Here is a 19,847-nt window from a genome sequence, read left to right as displayed (position 1 = left end):
ACATAGTTTGTACACACAGCTGTGTTTTTTTAAGAATGAAAAATATTCTGTGTAAGTGTAACATCTGCTGCCTAGGGAAGTAGGGGGAGGACCTGGTCTCCATGATGGGCAGTGTGGGGAAATGTAAGGGTTTATTATAAAGATACCAGCCACGTACACACACACACACGCATGCACATACGTACATACATGTGTGTATGTGTGTATATATATCTATGTATAAAATTAATTTAGCCTTTATAATTAAGTTGACTATGTAATATTCTGTCAAGTGTATGTTCTGTAAATGTGTACCTAGATTGTTTCTGATAGTCACTATTTTAAAAAATGCTGCAGTGAACAATATTGGCCATACTGAATAAATTCTTTAGAGATGGCATAGAAACATATTGATGTAGACATGTATTGAGTGTGTTGTTTTACCAGCTTCATCCGCTTTGGATATTAATCCTCTTCCCCCCCTGTTTATCTTTCCCCTTCCTTCCTTCCTTCCTTCCTTCCTTCCTTCCTTCCTTCCTTCCTTTTTTTTTTTTTTTTTGCCTAGCTATAGGTCTTGCCTTTCTTCTTCCTACATGAACTAATCCTCTGTTTCTTCTGAATGCTGCCTATCTGATTTGCTGCCCAGAGCAAAGGAGAGAATGATAAAAATCATACTGAAGGCCATGCCAAAGGGTGGCTCTCTATAAGGAGCACATTTCCTAACAAGTTATAATGCTTTCTGTGTAATAGTGGGAGAGATAGAAAAATGTTTAAATTCATGAGATTACTGGCTGCAATTTGGCGTTAATTGCTTGTAAATTTGAACAGTTATATGCTACTAAGACATAAATAGTGCTAGCTAAAGATTTCTGGGTTTGTTACTGTAACATCTGGGTTTGTTACTGTCCATCTGTAACATCGATATGTTTTCTGTACCAAGAATTCTAGTTAGTAGAATCTGATAGTTTGTATTTAATGAGAAAAATAATGTTAGCTCTTAACTTGAAGGTTTAAGGAATTTCCTAGAGTTAGGATGTGTGTTCACTCTGCTGCCCTTTTTACTCATCATTCTTAGCCTGCCTTTAAAAAAAAATTAAAAGTCTCTATCTTTTAAAATCTGCAAACACAAAGGGCTTTATGTTTAATTTAACCGAGGTCCTTTGTATCCTGAAAAGAATTCTAAGAAATTTAAGCCTTTTTACTTTTGAAGATGATCTGATAAAGCTTCTTAGAAATTGTGAGGTCCTTCATCTTGAATTGTTTAACCTTTGACTAAAGATCAGTTATGACGAATCGTTTAAGTATAAAGAAGAGAGAATAATCTCATAGGTGTTTTTACTTTCCTTTCTGCTGTTTTTAGGACTCAAAGGAACAGGCACTTTAATTTTGATTCTATAGTTTGTTTTGCTGCCATCGAAAGGGAATGTCTTCTTAGTTGATCAATTAATGGCAGAATTAGAGACCGAAAACTATAATTACTAGACTTCCTCATCCAGACACACTTTATGTATACATTTCTATTCAAAAATTTACCTAGTGCAATTTCATTTCTATGAAAAGCCCAGATTAGGCAAATCCATAGAGACAGAAAATAGACGAGTGGTTTCCAGGAGCTGGGGCGAAGGGGGAATGGGGAGTTCTGTGGATGGGTGTTTCTAGCTAATAAACTGATGGGGGGTTTCTGCTATTGGAGTTTTCTTTTTGGGGCAAATGAAAATGTTCTGCCATTGGGTGCTGGAGGTACAACCTTGTCAATACACCAGAAAACCACTCAGTTGTACACTTGAACATGGTAACTTTTATGGTATGTGAGTTATATCTTAATAAGTCATCAAACAACTATCTATTCTTTATTGTTAGCAAGATTCAAGAAGAAATATTGATTAGCCAAATAATGGAGAAGCAAGATTCAAGAAGAAATATTGATTAGCCAAAAAATGGAGAAGCCGTCAAACACCCATATAACTATAAGATCCCACCTCAGGAGTGACTTAGGCGACAAAGGTTGCAGGAATTCAGAGGCAAGAGCATCCAGCCTGAGTGGAAACAGTTTTCAAGAATAGCTTCATGAGTCATTGTCCCTGCCTCACTTCCCCTGGTGGAGGAGCGGTCAGATAAACCCCTGAAGATGTGATCTCACGTCACTGATGCTCCTTTGTTCTCAGAACCTCTCCTGTGACCCATGGCATTAATCATGGACTCACTTTATCTTTACCTGTACAGAGAGGGAGCTGCCTGAGGGCTGGACTGGCTTTTATTTATTTTCTTATTGTCAGAGTGTCTAATGTATTGCTTTGTACGTAGCAAGTGTTTCATAGTTGTTGACCCAAATTTCACCAACAAGGCATTTCTCTAAGCAGTGTTTTATTACCCCAGGCATACAGAGGTCATGGATAGCACAGCCTCTTCAATAACATGCTCCATTCGTTTGACTCTGAAGAGTGGTAACTATGTCTGGTAGTTGGGCCTCCCCAGATGGATCATTGAGTGTGTATGGTACTAAGGACAGAGCTTAAATTTTGGAAACAGAATTGTGCCTCCCTCCCCACCACTCAGTGTCTTTGTTTTGTTCACGTTCTTTGCCCCCCCCAAGCTTTAGTTTTCTGTCCATCAAATGGGATAATAGTTATGTCCTTGGGTGGTTTTGTGTATTAAACAGTGAGGGGTGCCTGGGTGGCACAGGGGTTGGGCGTCTGCCTTCGGCTCAGGGCGTGATCCCGGTGTTCTGGGATCGAGCCCCACGTCGGGCTCCTCTGCTGGGAGCCTGCTTCTTCCTTTCCCACTCCCCCTGCTTGTGTTCCCTCTCTCGCTGGCTGTCTCTCTCTGTCAAATAGATAAATAAAATCTTTAAAAAAAAAAAATAAACAGTGATGACGATGGGGCGCCTGGGTGGCTCAGTCGTTAAGCGTCTGCCTTCGGCTCAGGGCGTGATCCCAGAGTCCTGGGATCAAGCCCCACATCAGGCTCCTCCTCTGAGAGCCTGCTTCTTCCTCTCCCACTCCCCCTGCCTGTGTTCCCTCTCTCGCTGGCTGTCTCTCTCTGTTAAATAAATAAATAAAAATCTTTAAAAAAAAAAAAAAGAAATAAACAGTGATGACGATAATAGCCAATTAACACTTTCTGTTAGCAAGTGGCTAGATATTAGTGTGTGGTGTGTGGGAATAATTTAAGAGAAATACAGGAATTCTGTATTCTATCATGAGTTCTGTTGGAGATGAGACTTTCTGACCAGCTGATCATATCTTGTGTGCATCGGTGTGTCTGTCTACACGGCGATGGGGAATTACACTGATGGATGCGTTTCAGTTTAATCATTGGTGCTACTCTGATATCTTCTGTTATATTCTTTCTTGTAGGATCTAAAGAAGTACCACTTCTACTATTGGTTTTGCTTCCCTGCTCTCTGCCTTCCAGAGAGTATACCCCTCATTCAGGGGCCAGTGGGCTTGGATCAAAGGTTTTCACCAAAACAGGTATCAACAAATAAAACAAAATACAGACAGAATTGGGTTTAACACATTTGAGTACTTTAGTTTATTCTAAAGACAGGCACTTGTCTGAATGAAGAGATGGTCACTGTGGAATCCTCCAAAGATAGTCCTAGGAGCACACTTACTGACAAAATGCTTGTAAAATCATTTTGAAGGAGTAGTGAGTGATACTTTTTTTTCCAGTTTTCAGTGACATTTGGTGAAAGTCTAAGCTGCTAGGGAGGAGTTATAGGAACATGTTGAAAGTCTGCAAGAATTTGCCAAAATGTGGTTTTCGCTTTCACTGTAGAGGATCCTCAGGCAGTATACTTTGGGAAGAGTCTTTGAAAACAAGTAGAAGACATCCTCTTACCCTCACACCTGGTTCTGGAACTTCTACACCACGATGGTACACACAGAGCTAGCATTTGTGGTCTAAAAAAGACAAGAAGGTCATCTGAGATGGTCCTGAGGAGAGCAATGAAAATAATCAGGCCAGTAGAACACAGACCCTAAACCAAAGAAGTCTGATTATTGTTGAGGCAAGGATTGAGTGGCAACATGATTTGAAATCATGAAGCACTTCAGTCATTAAATCATGAATTCTAACACCAGGAAGAAGCCCTAATTGATGAAAAAATAGTAATAAGTTTGTTGAGGACAAATTGAAGGTAGTAGTTTTGTGGAACTAATTTCCGAAGAAGAAATATAAGTGAAGGAAAATGATTATTCCATGGGACTGACTGCTGATGGATACAGGTTTTCCTTTAGGAGTGACATAAATATTCTAAAATTATTGCACCGATGGTTGCATAATCCTGTGAACATGCTAAAAACAGCACTGAATTGTGCACTTTACATGGGTGAATTGTATAGAAAGTGAGGTATGTCTCAATTATGCTTTTATTTTTATGGAAAGGTTCAGGTTAAAATTCATCAGTGGTGGAGTCAGTGCTTAGTTATTATAGGAGAGAAATAATGTTTGGAGCTCTCTGTACACCTTTGTGATTAACATCTTAGGGAGCCACCATGCTGCACCATAAAGTGTCCCCTCGTGCCCCTGTCTAAGACACACCACCATGCACGTGGAAAGTGTTACATAGAGGTGAATGGGGTATTATTTGGGGTACTTCTATGTTCATTTGCTGCAAAAGAATAATGAGTATGCTCAGTCATTTCTAGTCTTCTGGCTTTAAAGTACCTTTTATGTTAATTTTCAGCTCAGAACTAGATATGTAATTGTCTGGAGAATAACTCAGTGTTTCCTGTTCTTAGATTCAAGCCCTCGAGTGTGCATATGATGATCTTTGTCAAACAGAAGGAGTCCCCGCGCTACCTTACTTCTTAATCAAGTATGATGAGAACATGGTGCTGGTTTCCTTGCTTCAACACTACAGTGATTTCTTCCAAGACCAAAGGACAAAGGTCAGAGAAACTCTGAGTTTCGTTTTATTAGCCCTTAAAAAAAAAAATCTGATGTTCGTGTCTTAATAGATCACTGCAAAATTCAAACTCACTTAGATTTCTTTAGACCTCCAGAGAATGTTGTGGAACATTCTTTATCTTCATCCTCTCCCACCCCTCCTGTTCCTGGATCAGCTTCTCCGGATTTTCCTAGCTCTGGTACACCTCAGAGTAATTTTGAGTTCCTCCCTTCCTACTCGTGATAAAGTCATTTAAATTTTCTTTCCTGATATATTTTGTATCTATATTTTAACTTATTTCCAGAGTTCCCACCATAGTTCAGGTTCTGATTACCTCTCTCCTGGACAGTTAGAGTCTTCTTGCTTCCATCCTGCGTACCACCACTTGCCTCAAAATGCTCACATTCACCCTATCATTCAGTGATCTGGTTAATGGTGTCTTCCTTCTGGCTCCAGGCCACCTCTCCTGCCTCATCTTCCACTATTTTCCTCATAAACCATTGCTTGGCTGAGTTTGCCTGTTTTTTCAGAGAACCACCCCACCCCCACTAATCAAGTCTACCTAGGACTTTTTCTATATCTCCCTTTGACCTTGCACTGTATCTTCTAAAATTCTATGTGTGAAAATCCTAAGAAACTCTCCTTATTGCAATCCTAGCTCCACAGTGAAGCCTTCTTACAACGTGGCCTGGCTGTGTGTGATCTTTCCTTTTCTGCTCTCACTGCACTTACTTTCTGATCCTCATTTACTGTTCTGTTCCCTTGTGCAAATTGCTTTTTGTTCCATACTCGATGGTAAGCTCCTAAAGGGCAGAGCCTGTGTCTTATGTATCTGCACATACAAAGTGTCTAGAACTGGTCTTAGGTCCTCAATAAGATTCTTCTGAACAAATGAAAAAGGACTGTGTTTTTCAGAAGTGTATGTAGTGAGCTATCTCAGCCATTTAAGGGGTTGTAAATTAAAAGTAAACAATTGATGAATTTTATGAAGTTACGAAGTGAAGTGGGATAATTTCATTAGCTGTGTAGATATATCAGAGTTGAGAAAAGAGAGACCTCTAACAGATGCCCTGATTATTCCTTAGCCTGAACTTAAGATAACTTTATTTTAAAGTACATTTTTTCTCAACTACATTAGCATTTTCCTTCACAAAATAATACTTTATTAGGCATTAGGCATTCTGTTTTCTATCCTCTTCTTTTTTTTATCTTTTTGAAAAATACCAGTTGTGATCCACTAAGCGACTGGAACTCACAAATAGCTTATCACTTTAGTGACAGTGCTGGTTGCCCAGTTTGAGAATACTGGCTGATAAATGAACTGCACTAAGCATGGTTCTGTTTGTGATTTTTATTTCCAGCTGCATCTTTCTGTTTTTAAATTCTTACAAAGCTATTCAACTATTATTTTAAGGTTTCAGGTTTTTTTAAGTAAACATGTGTATATTTCCTACTAATCTTTTTCTGTTTTTAAAAGGCCAAGATGATACCATATTCTTTTATTGTAGCATTTAGCATAATACCATTACACTCTGTATCAACATCCTTTCTGATAGATAACATCAAATTTGTGACATTTAGTTTTCTCATACTTCTTCACTATTAGGAGCCTCCCTGTGCATCAAATTCCTGCCCTCCCCCCACTTAAATTATTTCCTTAGGAAGGATTTCTAGATAGAGAATTACTGAGTTAAAGGGTTTGGACATTTTAAGGTCTGTGATCAGTGGTGTACTGGTAAATGTTTGACAGCTGGCTCTCAGGTGGGGCAAAGCCCTGATTGTGTATGTTTGCTTCTTTCCATGGTGCCAGTACTCCCACCATGGCCAAGTTCAGGCTGCCAGCGTGAAGTCACCGAACACAGAGATGGGAAGAGATGGTAACAGTTGGCTTTCCCAAGTCTGTTCAGGCCAGCTCTGGCACACCACTGCTTATCATAACTGTGGCTCACAGACTGTGCTGGTTTTCCCTCCTGCCAGCCATGCACCCTTACCAGCACTACGATGTTACACATTTTACATTTGCATCAGTTAAAAATGGCCTTGTCGGGGCGTCTGGGCGGCTCAGTCGTTAAGCGTCTACCTTCGGCTCAGGGCGTGAGCCCAGAGTCCTGGGATCAAGCCCCGCATCGGGCTTCCTGCTCCGCTGGGAGCCTGCTTCTTCCTCTCCCACTCCCCCTGCTTGTGTTCCCTCTCTCACTGGCTGTCTCTCTCTGTCAAATAAATAAATAAAACCTTAAAAATAAATAAAATAAAATAAAATAAAATAAAATAAAATAAAATAAAATAAAATAAAATAAAAATGGGCCTTGTTACATGCTTTTTTCCTGCGGTGAGATATTGATTCCACTTACTGGTCCCAGTGGCAACCGCATTGCTCCAGGGTTGGAAAGATGCATAGGATAGACATGCTGTCTTTCAAGCCAGTGTTTGTGATTCAATCAAAAACAGCCCAGATTGCTGTCCCCTTGCCAGTATTTTGGGAAAGATTGCTTGAGTCTTCTGCTTTCTTCAGAGCAGTTATTGAAGATTGGATGTTTGGGAAACATTTTGTAATTTTAACAACATTAGCCTTCAATTCCAGGGTTCTAAGATCTTTGGACAAGAGCATTAGCAAAGGAACAGCAATTGGTACGCTATTAGCTGGGCTCTTTCTTCACTTAGCAAGCTCCGCATCTTGGCAGCCGACTGTGACATCGCGGTGCATTAGATCCTTGGATTTTTGTATTCTGTGCTTTTACAACGTATAATCGTCTTTGCGCATTTCCTGTTATATCAAGTATTTGATAATAGATGGCCATTTGTCAGATAAGTGTGTTTTAAGGGACCAGTGTGGAAATTTCTCCGGTCGAAGATACTCAAGTTGACAATTTTGCCCTCTTTTCTTTCTCACATTGTACTTCTTCAGCAAATAGCTGGGTGGACCATAGCCAGAGCATGACTGAGCTGCTTCAACGAATTGTATGCTCTTAGCCAAGTAGAAAGGAACATTTATTTCAACAACCTTCTAAACAAAGTTTTTTTTTCTTTCCGTTACATTTTGGTTCTTTCTACTGATTTGTATTATAAAAGAAGTGATTTGCCCAACTTCACACAATGATTGTGTGACAAAGCCAGTTGGAGAATGCAGAACTCCTAGCCCATCATGATTTCTGACTGCCACTACCACCAACAAAAAAATATATTTACCCAAACGGTTAAGCTGGCTTACTAAGCATTGTGCTGACTAATTCCTACAGTGATTGAGGATCCTGATTTGGTTCCGAAAGCACTTAAAGATTTTGGAATCACTTTTGATCATCAAAGAAATAGTAAATGATGTTCAGCCTAATGTCAAATGGATTCTGTCATTTTCCTGCGTGGATGCTTGCTCTGTGTACTTACGCATGCCTCACGTGGGTAGGAGAGTTAGTTTAAAGCGTCTCCAGGTCGACCTCCCTTTGTAGGTGTTAGATTTCTCTTCAGCAGTTCATTCCTACTCTGTAGCTCATCTTAGGTCAGGTTGCTCTAAGAAACTTACTCCTGGTTTTTTCTGCTCAGAAAGTTTTTTTTTTCCTTACTACTTTCCTATCTCATTACCTTTGTATTTAGTGTCGGAAATGTACTCATTCTTTGCGATTAGGCACCTGTGTATAGTATCTAATATGACATTCTTGTTTCTATAATATAAATTCATTTAGTCCCAACTCTACACTTATAGATGATAAAACCTAAATGTAGAAAATATTTGATAAACTGGAACTTATCCCCTTCTTTTCTCTGCCAGTTAGGAAAAGGGAACCTTGAGACGGAAGGTAGATCACTATGTAATGGTAACACGTTGAACTGAACAGAGGGGTCAGTGCAGGTACAACATAGAGTTTATTTACATGGCTGTTATAGTTAGCATTCGTTGAGTGCTTGCCTTGTTTCCAGTCTCTGTGTCCAGGCAGAGTTCTCCAAAGAGGAGAAACCTAAGGCACAGAGAGATTGTATGAGAGTAACTCAGGGCATCTGCTGAGAGTCCAGGTTTATTGAGTCACATTTGAAAACTGAAACTCAGAGTCTCAATATAAAGGGCATTTTCTGGATTGATGCTATGTAGATTCTTCCTAAATAAAAATTGAGCAGCCTTTAGATACCCAGTAAGATTGAGCCTAATAAGTCTGTGTTGTCTTATAACCTATGTAGGATTTTATTTCTCTCTAACGTTCTATAAAGTTCTATAATTCTGGAGCTAGAAGGAATCCCTCAAGAGATTAACCCCTCCATTTTATAGGTGAGAGAATTTCCCCATGGTCAGTTTTCCTCCCTACATTAGTATGCTTGCATACTCACACCCCAAGGGTAGAATTAGAACACATGTCTGCTGACCTCCAGCTGGTGCTTTTTCCATCACATCAGGTCATTTTCTTCTTCTAAGCTGTTTTAAATGTTACAGAAGTAGGATGCCAGTCTCTCCCTTCTCCATTTCTTGCTGGATAATAGAGTCGTAAATGTCTTTGATGAATTTTTAAAAATATGAAGTCAAAGTGATGATTGCTTAATAAAGGTAGTTTGTCTAGCAGTTGCCATCTGTCATAATTGACAGAAGGGAACAAAGCTGAAAGGTGTCCCAGGTGGTGGTGGTGGCCAACGGGAACAGAAGAACTCAAGGGAGGCAACTTCTTCATTCAGAGGGAGCCCTAGGGGGGAGTGCCTCATTCTTCGAGTTCTCTCCTTTCTCAGAACAAATCCTTTGAGATTAAACTGTCACATTCTCACCCTGGAGAATCCCAGTGTTAAAATGTCCCTGAAGGGGGAACCTGTACTGTTGAGAAAGGGAAGGGGAGGAAAAGGAGCCAGCCAAGATGCTGCACCATGGCTTTATATGTGAGCTTCAGATCCCTGTTGGTCAGCCAGCACCTCCCTCCCTCCAGCTGCCCCCCAGGATCCCTGCTCAAAGATGGGGTGTAAGGGGAGGAGCTTTCCATATAGCGGGGCCTGGAGAAATGGCCAGTTCTGTCATTTATTCAGCACAGTTTGCTGAGCATCCAGTACTGTGCCAGGCCCCAGGATGGAAAGATGCATAGGATAGACGTTGCTCGAGCCCTCACAGGGAGAGACCCGCAAAGAGACAGATAGGAAATGCTTCCTGTAGTTCCTCCATTCTAAAATGTGTTTTTCTTCACATTTTAATTTTTCTAAAGTCAGAAATTGCTTGCAGTTATTGTGTATATTTAATGTAGTGGTGTTCCCGCCTTTTTTTCTGTCCAGTTTGAAAGTGCATTTTATAATCTGTGGTGCCCTTGAATCAAGAAAATACCAGGCTTCAACAAATAATCACAGTTACCATAGGAAAACTAGAGGATGCGATGAACTCCATTCTAAGCAATCCTAGACCTACGGTGACTAGTGCCGAAATGATAGTGTACGTAAGAATCACACAAGGAGCTCACAGAGCACGCGGGTTTTGGTACCCAGGGAGGCCTGGGCTGGGGCTCAGGCGGTGCAAGGTCAAAGAGCGGCCTGGGCGGTTCCGGTGCAGTTTGTGTGTGGTGGACCATACTTTGAGAAATGGCCGCGGACTCTCAAGGGGTCTTTATAACTCACTGCACAGATTCACCTGGGGAGCTTCTCAAATAACCAATGCTCAAGCCACACCCCAGACTGGTGAAATCAGAAACTCGGAGGTGGGACCCGGCCAGCAGGATTTTTGAAAGCTTCCCAGGTGATCGTCACACACATTCAAATATGAAGACCAAGACGGGAGAGGGTTGAGGAACAGAGCAGTGCTGCTCAGACTGCAGTGAGCATGCAGATCACCTGGGTCCTTGTGAAAATGCAGATTCGGATCCAGCAGGGCTGGAGACAGGGAGCCCGGAATTCTGCATTTCTGACAGATTCCCAGGTGACGCTGCTGGTGCATGGACCGCATTTTACAGAGAATGGAAAGACGTAGAGCCAGTCCAGACTTGCCAAGGTAACGAAAAATGGCCCCACAGACTTTTTTCTTTTGTCTACAAGATCACCTTCTCAGTGGTTCTTAGAGTAAGTGTGTGGACTGGCGTAACTGCACCAGAATCACTTAGGCACTTTATACAGATACAGATGGCTAGGCTCCCCACTAGAGATTTGGAGGCATGAAGAATGATACTAGCAGAACTGCACACGTGCAGGGCTTTTCATGTCTGTACCATATCCTGTAATCTTCACTGTATCTCTGTGAAGTAAGTGCACAGAGATTCAGATTTAAAAAGCTGAGGCCAGATGTGCCTGGGTGGCTCAGCCAGTTAAGTGTCCAGCTCTTGATTTCAGCTCAGGTCATGATCTCAGGGTCATAAGACTGAGCCCCACGACAGGCTCCACGCTGGGCATGGAGCCCACTTAAGATCCTCTTTCTCTCTCTTCCCTTGCCCCTATCTGCCGCCCCCCCCCAAAAAAAAGCTGAGGCCTAGAGGATTTGACTGATTTGCCCTAGGCCACTCATGTAGCAAGGGGCAGTATTCAGAATAGTCTCTGCAAACTCTATTTTTAAAAGCCTCTTGGATGCTGGTGTCTGATCTCCCATGGAAAAGGAAATCTCAAATACAGGTTTCTGTGTTCCCTGAAAGGATGGTTATATGTTTGAATCTGTGTTGAATTAAATATGAATCTGTCTATTTGTGTTAAAGACATGAAATGCATCTAGACAAAATGCTTTGGTGTTAGTAATAAAAAAAGTCACACATGGGGCGCCTGGGTGGCTCAGTCATTAAGCGTCTGCCTTCGGCTTAGGTCATGATCCCAGAGTTCTGGGATAGAGCCCCGCATCAGGCTCCCTGCTCAGTGGGAAGCCTGCTTCTCCCTCTCCCACTCCCCCTGCTTGTGTTCCCTCTCTTGCTGCCTTTCTCTGTCAAATAGATAAAATCTTTAAAAAAAAAAATGTCACATAGAGAAGGTAGCAAAAAAAATTATCCTTGGAATAATGCAGTAATTATAAGACTAGAGTAAAATTCATCTTCAGAGATTTTTATTGAGCACAGATGAAGGCTAATTAATTGTTCTTATAGGAACAATTATTTCTAATAGGAAATAGAAAAAAGTTATGGCGCCCCGGTACAATGGAATGCTGTTCAGCCACTACTGACAGTGGTTGTAGAAAGACATTTATTGGCATGGAAGAGAGTTCACAATAGAATAAGAGATATAAAACAGTATTTATAGCATTATCTCATTTTTGTTTAGAATTAAAAATTATACTAAAATTATATAATTGATAAAAGTTGTTATGAAAGTATATTTATGCAAAGATAAAGTTATGGGAGGTTATATACCAAGATGTTAATATTGGTTTTCTCTGGATGGTGGTCTTAAAGACTTTCCTTCCTGCCTTCCTACCTTCCTGCCTTCTTCCTGCCTTCCTGCCTTTCAATATCTTTTGTTTCCTTTCTTTCCTTTCTCTGAGAATGCGTTAAGCTTCTGCTTTGTATCTAACATTATACTGAGCATTGTAGTAAAATAAGTGGAATTGTTTGGCCTGGCCCCATCTTTATAGAACTAACTGGAATTAGAGTAACTAAAATTCTACCATGTTTTTATTTAACCCACAGCTGCCTATAAAGGAAACCTGTGGGTTTATTTATGGTTCTCTCCCAGCCATCTTTCTTCCCTCCCTCCCTCTCTCCCTCCTTTCACCCACCAACCTATCCACCCTCCCCTTCTCTTCTTCTCTCCCTCCCCCCATCCCCCCACTCATCCATCCATCCATCCATCCATCCATCCATCCATCCATCCATCTTTTCATTATTCAACATGAATTCACTAAGTATCTGCTATGTATATATGAACTGATCATGGGGCGATGAAAAAGATACTCTCTGTTCTCTAAATGCTCATTGTCTTCTTTTTTTTGAATAAACTTTTTATTTTAGAGTAATTTTAGATTTATAGAAAGTTTAAAATACAGTACAGAGCGTGTTCCCATACACTCTCACCCAGTTTCAGTTTTCTCTCATGTTATCCCCTTATAATACCATGGTACCTGAGAAACCAGCATTGGTGGATTATTATTACCTAAACTCTAGACTTTATTCAGCTTTTCACCAGTTTTTCCCACAACGTCTTCCTTCTGTTCCAGGGGCCATTCCAGGAGACTTATTGCATTTTGTTGTCATGTCTCCTTGGTCTCGCCTGGTCTGTAGCAGTTCCTCAGACTTTCCTTGTTTTTGATGACCTTGACAGTTTCGAAGAGTACTAGACAGTTATTTTGATAGAATTCTCCTTAATTTAGGGTTGTCTGATGTTTTCTAATGATTAGACTGGGTTGATGGGTTTTGCCACTAAAGGTGAGGTGCACTGGTCATCGCATCGTATCAGGAGTGCCTGATACTCACATGGCATCCCTGGTGATGTTAAACTTGATCATGTGGTTAAGGTAACCTTTTCCAGGTTTCTCCATTGTGAAGTTACTGTTTTTTCTTTGGGGGTGGGTCACTAAGTCCAGCCCACTCTCAAGGAGGAGAAGGATTAAGCTCTGCTCCTGGAAGGGGCAGTATCTGTATATATTGTTTGGAAATCTTCTGTAAGGAAAACTTGTCTCTTCACCTTCATATTTCTATTTACCCCATCGTTTATTTATATCAATATGGACTCACGGGCAGTTATTTTATACTTTGGGTTATTATCAAATCCTGGGTTATTTATTTGCATTGCTCGGATTGTCCTAGCCTTGGCCATGGCATGCTGTTTCAGTTGGTTCTGGTGTCCTCTTGGCACAGTCCCATGCCTTTGTTTGTTGAGCACTTACTTTCCGGTATACAAGATGCTACAGGCTCATCTTGTATTTTCTCTGCCTCAGCCCTGGACTTAGCCATGTGTTCAAGGAGCCCTGATTCCTTTTACTGGACAATGGTATTTAGAAATTAAGACCTGGGTGCTGCATGCTTGTTGTCCTTTGAAAAGAAGAAGAAAAAGTAAAAAGTGCTTCCATTGCTGTGGAAGCACGGTGGACAGAGTGGCTGTTCCCACCAGAGGGGGTCTTCACTGAAGAAATGATATTTGAAGTTGAATAGTTTTCCAGATAGAGGTCAGAGTTGAGGGAGTTGGAGGAGGAAGGGTGGAAGGAAATACATATTAGCAATACCAAGAGCATCTGACGTTTTAGTTTGATCTGACTGTGGACTTATAATGGTAGTGGCCCTTCTTTGATTTTCTCGTTACATAAACATTAGCAATTTTCACAGATTGTGTCTCTTTATGAGAGGATGTTCTCTATGTGAGCCCTGAGGGTTGACTGTCTTCGCTCCTACTATCTTCTTGCAATCTTTCTTCCTTCTAAATGTATCTAGCTCCTACTATGCCAGGCCTACTGCAAGGTGTGGGGGGTGCAGAGAAGAATTTGATAGCCCCTCCATCCAGAAGTCCTGTGGTCTGGCATGAGATCCTTTTCCTTTCTTCTCTCTAGCCCTTCATCAAGTGTCTAATTATTAATGCTTTTGCAGAATAGCAGAAAAGGAAAGAGGAAGTCTTAGCAGTGTCTGTACTGAGAACCTGACATGATACTTGACTCATTCAGAAAGTCTTTTCTCTTCACAGATAACAATTGGTGTATATGATCCCTGTAACTTAGCCCAGCATCCTGGATGGCCTTTGAGGAATCTTTTGGTCTTAGCAGCCCACCGATGGTATTTACATGTGTGTGTCTGTGTCTGTGTCTGTCTGTCTGTCTCTGTCAATTTATTTTTGACATTGTGTCTGCCTCTATCTGTGTCTCTTTTTTTCCGATGTGCTTTTTTCATTTCTGGCATAGAAACCAGATAATAAATCAATTCATCAGTCATGATCCAATTTCCATCAATGGTGAGCCCCTAAGCAGGTGTGTTACGGAGCTGGAGACTCTGACCGTACTGCACTAAAGACATTTCAGAGTAGGGCAGGGTGAGCAGCCAGAGGTCCCAAGCTGGGAATTCTCCAGCCCCTCTCTCTAGCTGTCTGGGTCACCCTCAGATGGGATTTTCCTACTGCTACCGTCTTCCTTTTCTCCTGGCCCTAAAATAATGAAAACAGAGGGTATCTAAGAGGTCAATATACATTTTAAAAGTTGCTCAACATCATTAGTCATCGTGGACATAAAATACACTGAGATTTTACTCAGTAATAGAGATAATGAGGTACCATGCTGAGATACTACTATATGCCTACCAAATGACTTGAAAAAGATGACCGTACCAAGTATCATCAAAGATGTGAATCAGTTGGAACCCTCAAACTGCTCAAAAACTGGCAGCATCCACCAAAGTTAAAACTATATGGCTCAACAGTTTCTTTCCCAGGTAGATAATGCATAGAAATATGCACTCAGATATAAGCAAAACCCATACACAGGGATGTTTATAGCAGCATTATTCCTTATAATCAAACACTGGGAATAACCTAGATGTCCCTCAGCAATGAAATGGTTAATAAATTGTGTATTCATTGCAATAGAACGTGATGTAGTAAATCCGAGTGAACTGCTGATGCACATGTCAACATGGATGTCTTGACGTTGAGTGAAAATAAGCTGACCCTTAAGAGAATACACTCTCTATGATTATTTCCATGTAAAAATCAGAACAGGCAAAACCCAGGAATGGACTTAGACATTAGAGTAGTAGTTACTTCTGAAGGGGGTGGCCAGTGACTGGGAGAAGGCATGAGATAAGCTCCTTTATATTTAGGATTTATATACTTGTCTTCGTATCTGTTTTTCTTACATAAAAATGCTTTTTTTAAAAAAATGAAGATAGCTTAATTATACATTGTCCCCGGAGGGAGCATGGTTACACTTGCTTATCCAGGTAGTGTGTCTGGAGAATACACACAGGCTAGCTAACTACTCCTGACTGAGCTGCTATTTCATAGAATGTAAGTTCAGAGGTGAGAAGGGGGACCAGGAGAACCCATGTATGTCTTAGAGGTTCTTTTTAATGTCTTGTAAGCTTTTTTCCCCTGTTTTTAAGATGCATTTGTCAGAAATATTTATTTGCAGTGTGATTGTTATATAAAATTCACTTAGAAATCACAGCCAATTCATTGTTCAGTCTGTAAGCATTTGGACAAAGGAAAGCATACATGGATGTGTTCAGAATCTCTCAGAGGTTAAGGCCATGCCCCAAGAGTGGCAGGGAGGCATAATTAACAATGAATTGAATACTCTCCAACTGGTTTTGCTGAAGCTCTTATGTGAGCTCTTTCTTTTTCTTCCTTAAAAAAAAAAAATGAATTAATTCAAACCTGGGGCCTGACATCAGGAGTAGCAGTTTCCAGTCTGTTGAAGTCCTCTGCTTCCGGGACCGCACCTTGCAGGGGGTGAGAGACATTGCCCACAGCATCATCTTCGAAGTGAAGCTTCCAGAAACGGCATTTAGCCCAGGTAATTTGCTGGTCTTTGAGAATGCATATAATTATCATTTATCAGAAACTGAAGCAAGTTCAACTTTCCTTTCATCCCTTCACAATGGCAGCAGAAGGTAGAGAAAAGTACAGCTCCTACCTCTTTGCCCATGGGAACACCTCCCTTGAACAGAGGGCACACTCTGCTATTCAGAAAGGAACAAAGGGAAAGACTGTCCTCAGGAAATTTCCTCCAGGCATTTTTTTTTTTTCCCAGTCTTGAGGATTCTCCCCGCCCCCTAATTTTTGTTCCACATAAAATCTTTATCCCTGACCTTTCTTATAGGAAGAACAAAATATTAATACATTTACATATTTATTTGTCATATAAAGTTATGTGTGATCTTGCTCTCCATATAGTAAACCAGTCAGCAAAAGTGCCATTTCTCCTTCCACGTTTAATATTCTTCACTAGATCCTGTGTGGTAGACATCAGCTGTTTTCTCCATTTCGTAAGTTGGGAAACTGGGGCTCACAGATATTTTATAGATTGTGTGTGTGTGTGTGTGTGTGTACATACATTTATGTATTTATATACATGTTGCAAAGATAGAATACATACTCCAGTTCAAGTAAAATAAATATAATAATACTCACCTCATGGAGTCTCCCTTAGGACGACTGTGTGTCCTGTGTAAAAGAGCACAATGTCTGGCATATTATAGGTATTTAACAAATGCTAATTTATGTTAATTTCCTGTCTTACACAAAGCCCAGCACTCTTCAGAATGATCCCTCAGGTTTCTATGACTTACATGCTTTCCAGGCTTTACACACATTGTTTAGTTTGCTCTTCCCCACATCTGCATTGTTCCAAGGCACATTGCTTTCTTTCTTCTGGGGGTCATGTGCCTCAGAGAGAGAGAGAGAGAGAGAGAGAGAGTGTGTGTGTGTGTGTGTGTGTGTGTGTGTGTGTTGGGGAGGGCAGTGTTAGCATCTCTTCTGAGATGTCATTTCTAGAGTGAAGTCAGAAGGTTTCAGGATTGGCTCTGAGGGCATTTTATCGGTGATTCTTTGCTGCAGCACTGATAAATGTCTTGAACAGATTTCTTGGAGAGATCGACGGTGATTTCGGCTTGATTAGGCAAAGAAGGCTATAGGTTGTAAGTTGAGAGCCCTAAGAAATCCACTGCTTCCCTTGCTGTCTTTAGATCCATGCGTTTGATTTAGCACCCTCTTCTGGCACATTCTAAAATAGCTTCCATGTGCCGTTAACTGAGGTGCCATACCTGCGTGTTATTAAGCCACAATTGTAGATAGTTCTAGGGGAGTGGGTGAATTAACTAACAAGTGATATGTGCCTGGTCCATGCCTCGCAGGCCACCAGGAGCCTTCCACTCCTCACTCACTTAATCCTGCCAGCTATCCTACAGAGGAGGCACTTTTGTTTCCATTTTTAGGATAAAGTCATCGTATGATTCTTCTTCACAGTCCTAACGATCTCACTGATGCTTGGTGAAGCTGGCAAAACCTGGAAACATTGCACATTTCCTTTTGAAAAAGATGTTTTCTATCATACAATAATGCCTTCAATACATCTTCTTTATGCTTGATATTGAGTGTAGATAATTTAGTTTAGGAAAGGAAAATTTTCTTTTTTTCGTGGAAATTAATGTTTTCCTTCTTAGCTCTAAAAAAACTTTAAATAAAACTTTGTGAAGAGTTATTCTATATCATAGTGTGAAATGAAGGCTATTGATATTTTCTTTTGAAATGAAATTTTGTTTTTGTTCTATGACTTCGTATTTGTAACAGGAGAAAGCTTAGGCCAAAGTCGTTACAGTTACAGTTACAGTACTGGACTGTGGTTCTGACGTTCTTACAAGTTTTTTGGCTATATATTAGAGAAGTATGTTTTTATTTAATGTAAGAATAGTTAAGGAAAACAAACAAAATATGAATTTAGTAACATGTCTGAACTCCTTTTCCCAGGAAAAAAGAATTTTGAACTCTTAGCCTCTGTAAGAACTCATCTATTATATCAGTTTTAACTTTTTGTTACATTAAAAAAAAAAAAAAAAAAAGGACCACATCAGAGTGCCTGAGTTAAAACGGAAGAGACATTTATTTTCTGGTTCCTTGCTGTGAATGATGTCTCCAGCCACAGTGGGGCCAAAGTAGCTTTCGAGGATAATTGGCCCCAAGGTTTTCCAGTGGTCATCCTATCTCAGAAAGGAAAGATTGTGTTAGGAAAATCTACACCTTCTAGGTCCCTTAGTTATATTGAGCAATACTCTTTTAAAAAACAGAGGTCAAAAGCTAGAAAGTTCCCAAGGAAAGAAAAATAGAAGTGTTGGCAGCAATCTAAAAGTAGGAGAATGGCCAAAGAACACCAACATACAAATTAGAAACATACAATTCTTCCCAGTAGTCCTATACATTTTTAACTCAGGGAGTTTCTGTTTCTTCAGAGACTTACTTAAGACAGACATTGGAGGGGATGTTAACGGTGTAGGTTGTTAGTAGGCTGAGTGAATTCCCTGTTAAGGATTAAGGCCTTATTGTGAATTTCAGGTATTTGGTGAGAATAGGAGAGTGGCAGAAGTCCTAAGATGTGAGGAGTGTAAGAGAGGCCCTCATTAGCAGGTTTCCACCAAGGAAGTCAGGTTACCATTAAGGTGAGAAAGTAACAGAAGTACTCTAGAAAGCAAGTGAGACACTTAAGAGGATCTTATAATGGTAGAATAGAGCAGCCATTGGACCCTTATCCTCTCAGAGCATCACATAGATCGAACTTTGAGAACTGGAATCGGAGGTTCAGAGGCACCCATAGCAGAGATTAGAAGAAGTTAGTGGAGAAGAGGAAGGGGAAAGTCTGAATGGATAAGGATAAACTTAAAGGAGAGGGCAGCTTACCAGAGGGACAGGCTAGGTATGCAGTGACAGTGTTGAAAGGCTGAGCAGAAGGACATGGTAAGGATGAGGAACAGAGAAGAGGAACTGAACACAGAAGTTCAAAGCCTGGTAGGAACTTCATTGGAAAAGTGCGGTCACACTGGCTGGTCTTCCTTAGATAGAGAGCCCTCCACAGGGTTATACCCATCACAGAGAGGATTGTCTTATTTTGAGCAACTTCCAGGAACCAGGGAAATGGAGTCAACTCAGGCCAGAGTCGAAGGCTATTTCAGAAGCCCCTCTGCAGGAAAACCATGCTCAGGTCCAGTGGTCTCTCAGCAAGGGTGCAGGTAGTTGAGGAAGATGGCGATCAACTTAGCAAGTATGTGCAAATTCGGGCCCTGGGGCTTTTGTGAGAAAGAAGTGAACTGAAAGTTTATTAATGCGTGGGCCATCTTGCTACTTGACTTACGTGTTTTTATTCTTCCCTCCTTCGTTCAACTCACTATTTTATTTGCCTTAAGATTGTCCCAAAGCAGTCGGATGGGAAAAAAACCAGAAAGGCGGCATGGGACCGAGGATGGTGAACCTCAGTGAATGTATGGACCCTAAAAGGTATATTTTGGAAGTTGTTTTCTCCAGTGGGGCCGTTTGTCACCAGGACACACAGCAGGTTCTGTCAGGCCAACCGCATCGCTCCGCTCAGCGCAGGGGGTACCGTTCACATTGAGGAGTATTCCTCCACTTGTCGCTGCCTAACTCTTGATTT

The 19,847-nt window shown here is 40.9% G+C and overlaps 1 protein-coding gene across 4 annotated transcripts in view; it reads left to right on the top strand.

Moving 5' to 3' along the window:
• ATG7 (autophagy related 7) overlaps positions 1-19,847 on the top strand; it is a 239,095-nt gene that overhangs the window by 27,710 nt on the left and 191,538 nt on the right. For all 4 annotated transcript variants that reach the window (XM_087866774.1, XM_087866771.1, XM_087866773.1 and 1 more), the window contains 5 exons: positions 3,336-3,452; positions 4,725-4,874; positions 14,405-14,493; positions 16,102-16,223; positions 19,603-19,693. In XM_087866774.1, coding sequence (XP_087722900.1) covers positions 3,336-3,452; positions 4,725-4,874; positions 14,405-14,493; positions 16,102-16,223; positions 19,603-19,693 — 569 coding nt within the window. The remainder of the gene's footprint in view (positions 1-3,335; positions 3,453-4,724; positions 4,875-14,404; positions 14,494-16,101; positions 16,224-19,602; positions 19,694-19,847) is intronic.

This window comes from Ursus americanus, chromosome 14, assembly GCF_024610735.1.
Source record: "Ursus americanus isolate L20-20 chromosome 14, mUrsAme1.1.p, whole genome shotgun sequence".
In the NCBI taxonomy this organism is placed as follows: domain Eukaryota; kingdom Metazoa; phylum Chordata; class Mammalia; order Carnivora; family Ursidae; genus Ursus; species Ursus americanus.
The sequence above is the reverse complement of the archived record's forward strand: the minus strand, read 5'-3'. Positions and strand labels throughout refer to the sequence as shown.